The sequence below is a fragment of the Typha angustifolia genome, chromosome 12, assembly GCF_048772165.1.
Source record: "Typha angustifolia cultivar Huaian chromosome 12, ASM4877216v1, whole genome shotgun sequence".
Taxonomy (NCBI): Eukaryota; Viridiplantae; Streptophyta; class Magnoliopsida; order Poales; family Typhaceae; genus Typha; species Typha angustifolia.
This window is the reverse complement of record NC_133250.1, coordinates 4,290,966-4,296,505: the sequence shown is the minus strand read 5'-3', so window position 1 is coordinate 4,296,505 and position 5,540 is coordinate 4,290,966. Positions and strand designations below refer to the sequence as shown.

The following is a 5,540-nucleotide window of genomic DNA, read 5'->3' as shown; positions in this document are numbered from 1 at the left end:
GACTAAAGGAGGAAGGTGATCTCGCGGATGGGCTTTGGCACTAGGAGGAGGGAAGCACCGGCTACCAACGAAGGGCCTTAGGCGAAGAGGGAAAAAATTAGGGAGGAGAAAGGAGATGGATCTAGAGAGAGGAAGAAGAAATTGAAGAAAACTCCTCCCCTCCTCCTAGCCGAACGACCAGGGAAGAGGAGGGAGAGACCTACTGAAGGTCGATGAAGGAGACCCACATGAAGGGGAAGAAGAAGAATGCCTGACTCTTCAAGTGTTGACAAAGGAATGAACTTCTCCCCGCCACCTAGCCGAAATGATAGAGGGAGGAGGAAGAAAATGCTTATCACAACCGTTGGAGGAAAATCCCCTCCCCTACGCCTAGCCTTAAGGCTAGGGGGGGAGGAGGGAGAAAACATCGGTGACAATTGACGAGGAAGAATTTTGGCAAAGAAAAAATGTGGGGAGGAGATCACCAAACCCTAGCTGAGCACTTAGGGCTAGCTAAGAGAATTGCTATTTGTATGACAACCTTAATTTGATAGTATTTATTACACAATATGTAAACCACAACGTTAAGTGCGCACATGAGCAACTAGTAAGATCATTAATCATTAATCAAGAAGGGCAGATTCTTTCCTTTACATAATTCAATTACACAATACATTAATAAATGCCGTTGCTCCTATTAAGGTTTATATATCCAGCTAATAACCAGTAAATTAACCATTACATTTAAGTGTATGCATCAGCAAGGACGAGTAAGACGGTAAAACCTTTCAGTTTATACTATTCCTTGCATCCTAGTAGCATCAATAATGCCTAAGCTATATATTTCCCGTATTTGACATTAGAACTTACAACAACAAAGACAACCATATAAGTCTATAAGGCGATTCTAGCTAGTACTTAATCTGGGAGAGCATGCACTTGATGTCCCTACTAGTGGGCCTCTCCTTAGGATCATCCGTAGTGCAAAAGCAAGCTATACGCAGCACGAGCAGCATCTGCTCCTCGAATCCATTACCCGCCAGCTTCGGATCGATCGCCAATGCCGCATCCGGCGATTTCATCATGTTCCGCAGCCACTTCACCAAGTTCATCTCCTCCGTGTTCTGAAAGAAGTCATCCGACGGCTGCTTCCCGACGACCAACACAGCCAGGATCACCCCGAAGCTATACACGTCGCATTTGGCGGTAAACTTCAGCGTCTGGTGGTACTCCGGTGCGATGTACCCGATAGTGCCTGCAACGTTAGAGGAAGTTATGTGGGTGTGCGCCTCCGGCATCTCCTTCGCCAAGCCGAAGTCGGCGATCCTCGCCTCCATGGTATCGTCGAGGAGGATGTTGGCTGGCTTCAGATCCCTGTGGATTATGTGGGGCTTGTGGTGGACGTGGAGGTGCTCCAATCCCGCGGCGATCCCGACCGCTATTTTATGCCTTGCGGGCCAGTCTAGTTCGCGCCGGCTTTCGGAGACCTCCATGAGCACGTCGCGGAGGCTGCCGTTCTTCATGTACTCGTAGATGAGATAGTGGCAGTCAGGGCGGGAGACGTGGGCGAGGAGAGGGAGTAAATTGCGGTGGCGGATGTGACCGACGGTTAAGATCTCCGACCGAATCTGCCGCGTCCACTTGTCTAAGAGGTGGGACTCCTCTGTCGGCTCTGCGCCGTCGGGGGTTTGCTTCTTTATCCGCTTGATGGCGATCATCTTCCCAGGGCTGTTCGGGAGCTCGGCCTTGTAGACCTCGCCACAGCCGCCCCGGCCGATGACTTGCAAGGAGGCGAGGCCGTCGTCCTTCTCGAGGAAGGAGAGGTCGTTGGCGTTGCGGATGATTTTGGGGCTAAAGATGGATGGGCCCGCCGGGGTCTTGTACCGCCCGCGGGCGCAGTTGAGCACGAGCCGGAAGAGGACGGAGACCAAGAACCCAGAGACGATACCGCCGAGGGAGCCGGCCACAAAGCCGAGGATCCAGTTCCGCACGTGCCGCCGGTGCGTCTTGTGATTGTGAGGTGTTGTCGTGTTGGAATTGGAAGTCGAATTGGTGGTGGAATCGGAAGTCGAATTAGTGGTGGAATTGGAGCTGGAATTGGTGGTGGAATTATGAGGTTTGGTGAAGTTTTGGGCGAGTAAATGCCGATTTCCATGTTTGGGGATCCCATTGGAGACTGAGGAGAGACGTGAGAGGCGAGAGAGACGAGGGTGATTGATTGGGTTGGAGATTGGACGGCGGAGGGCGTGCGAAGGGGAAACTTGGACTGCGGAGATGAAGCAGAGGGAGGAAAGGAGGAGGAGGGAGGGGAGGAGTGGGAAAAGAGCCATGGATTTGATCGGTTTGGATTTCCGGCAACTTGTGGAGTAATTAAGGTGGGTCGAATTGTGGAAAATTTGGAAGGTGGGTGTGAGTTTTCAATGTGCTCGAATTATTGGAAGGATCCGATTGGTCCAAAGACGTAGTATTCGGGTCAACATGATTATTCTTTGGGACGACTTCGAGTTGGAAGTCAATACACCACTGGATTGAGGGGTAGAAATTGTCTTTCTTTTTTCTCTCCACTCGGAGGAGACTAGAAACTTCCTAGTAGTATTATATGACGCGGTATTCTCATTTCCCACTCTCATCATCCGTAATTCCAGTTGCACGCATTTGCTGCACATCCATGTATTCACATCAAGTGATACATGATTTCGTAATCAATTAATGGTTGCCGAGAATACCGACCAGGCGAAATTCCAGTGGTCTCTGCTACAGTACTATATGACAGCTCAACCCACACAATACGGGGAAATATAAAATAAGCAATGTTTAAAATGTAGAAACAAAGAAATGCTCAATTTCACAGGGGGACAACCTAGAGTAGCTTCATTTATTTAAAAAATAAAATGAAACCTTATTAGGAAAATGTCAAAGGTTCAAAATACATCCTAACCATAACTCGAGTAATACATCCCTGCCAAAATGGTTTAGAACTTGAGTAATCCGAAGTCATCTCAATAAAAAGCCGCATTGATATACGTACAATAGGATGCAATCCAGTGAGTTGCTTGATTGGCCTCGCTATATGAAATAACCCAAATAAAAATAAATAAATAAATAATAATAATAATAATAATATATAAATTAAATATATTAAAATGAGAAAAGAAAGAAATTAAAAATAAAAATAAAAAATAAATTTGTTGCATGGCACGAGCTAGTGCCATGCAAATTGTGGACACACGTTGAGGGCGCCACGTGCACCCATAACCGCCGGCCCGGCCAATCGGGCTGGGCCAGCTGGCTACGGCAGGCCCCGCCGTCGCCGCAGCTGCCGCCCTTCCCGTCCTTTATCGCCTCTCTCTCTCCCTCTAAATCTCTCTCCTTCTCTTTCGGTCTCTCGCTCTCACCTATTCTCTCTCTCTCTCCCTCTTTATAGGTCTCTCTCCAACTCTCTCTAACTTTCTCTCACTCTCTCTCTTACCCTCCTCTCTCTCTCAATCACCTCTCTCGAGCTCTCTTTTTCTCTCCTTCCCTTGCTGACGCCGGCCTACCGTCGCCATCGCCACCACAACCCCCCTCACTATCTCTCTCTATAGCTCTCTCTCTAACTCGCTCGTTCTCTCTCTAACTCACTCGTTCCCACTCTCACTCTCTCCTACCCTTCTCTCTTTCTCTCCTCGTCGTCGCCATCGTCGCCATCGCACCCCTCACCACCTTCTCTCTCTTTAGTGCTCTCTCTCTAACTCTCTCGTTCTCTCTCTTACCCTTCTCTCTCTCTCTCTCTCGAGCTCTCTTTCCCTTCTCTTACCGACGCTGGCCTACCGCTGTCGCCGTCGCCGTCACCACTCCCTCCCTTCCCTTCCCTTCTCATCTTCTTCTTCTTCTTCTTCTTCTTTTCCTCTACTCCTTTTTACTCTCTTCGTTTTACCTTCTCTGGCAATAAAACACGTCTAAATTAATTATGTTGTTTAGTTAATATAAATTAGATTTTTAGTTTGATTTTTCAAGAATAGATATATTTAGTAACATGGTTATTAGATAAGTGTAATTAGTGTAATTTCAGTTAATTAACTGAAATTATAATTATAAATATTTGTACATATATATATTTTTAACTTTCTATATTTTTATTAGATTAATACATGTCTTTATAATTAGGTATATATATGTACAACTTATTATACATTAGTATGCATGTAATATAATAGTAGGCTTACTTAATGTTTATATTACATGATTAAGTAAAGATTATTTTATATGCAACTCTTAATTTGCTTAGTAAGGGTAGTAGTGACAAAATAATTATAGATCAAATTATTTAATAAAAATAAAAGAAAAAAATTTTAAACCTAATAAATCATCATATGTTACACAAACGGATCCCAATTGGATAAATAACTAATTTTATATTACTTAAACATTTTCAGATTCAAACCCTCTTATTTGAGACTCCGTGGACCTTGCTAATAATGTGTGACGATTGATTAATGGACATAAGGGATACGTGTGTTGGGTTTTCTGATCGGAGGTGAGTAGTCTTATCCCCTAGACGCTTTTCTCAAATTAGGTTTATATTATATATTATATACATACATGTTTTAGCCTCCAGCATGATTATATGATTTTATCTAGAGATGATTACAATTGAGCATATTTTTATCATACATATAATTAGGCTGATCTTAGATATGAGTTTGATGATGATAAATAGAGATAATGAGAGATGATTATACTGTTGTAAGGTTATGTCTAGTTGATCTGTAGCATGAGTATGCATGTAATAGATTAGCATGTGTATGCATGTATTGACTATATAGTTGGAGACTACATTGTATCATTTTTCTCTTCCTATTTCACCTAAATTCCTGTTATGCAGTGACTTCTTATCATACTGGATATATGCATATGATCTGTCATTTAGAAGAAAAGCATGAAATGTGATTGATAGAATAGTTGATAGAAAGCGTGAGGATACCCGAGTGGGCGCGAGGGTTAGGGCATGCCTAGAGATGATAAATCGCTTGACATTCAAACACATGTCCGAGGTCGTTAGTCTGTGTGCACAGCAGACATTCAGACACATGTCGCTTGCTAGGACATATGTGGCAAGCTATCGTCACGAGGTTTCTATCAGCTAGGAAGAGTGCTCGGTCTGGATGGATGTTGATACCCTAGCGGGTGGTGGGGTATGGTTATATTTGAGATACTCTTGTGGGTGGCGGAGTATGCTCTAAGCTTTCGGACATGATGTTGAGACTGGGTACCAGGTGTTGACTGTGCATAGTGGTCTAGTATGATAATGGCATATATAGCTGACATTGATGACTAAGATGTTGAGAAATGCATATGATTTCATTATCATTTGATTACTTGATTATTGAGTGATCAATATATATCATATATAGTTGCATTTGATATCATAGCATGGTCATGATCGACATGCATCATGTGTTATATTTGAGAGAGAGTTGTGATGATAGTATGACATGAAGATTTGTTTACTCATTATTAATGAATATATACTTTTATCAGTTATGACATATTATCTACTTTTTATTTATATATTATTGAGG

At 43.5% G+C, this 5,540-nt stretch overlaps 1 protein-coding gene across 1 annotated transcript; it reads right to left on the bottom strand.

Moving 5' to 3' along the window:
• Window positions 1–501: 501 nt before the first annotated feature.
• Window positions 502–2,367, bottom strand: LOC140772424 (leucine-rich repeat receptor-like serine/threonine/tyrosine-protein kinase SOBIR1). Its single transcript, XM_073114492.1, has one exon. It carries the CDS (start codon window positions 2,307–2,309, stop codon window positions 891–893), a length of 1,419 nt encoding a protein of 472 aa, XP_072970593.1. The 5' UTR covers window positions 2,310–2,367; the 3' UTR covers window positions 502–890.
• Between the last annotated feature and the right edge of the window lie 3,173 nt (window positions 2,368–5,540).

Coding starts and splice junctions, on each gene's coding strand:
- LOC140772424 (XM_073114492.1), bottom strand. CDS start 2,309: ATGGCTCTTTTCCCACTCCTCCCCTCCCTCCTCCTCCTTTCCTCCCTC.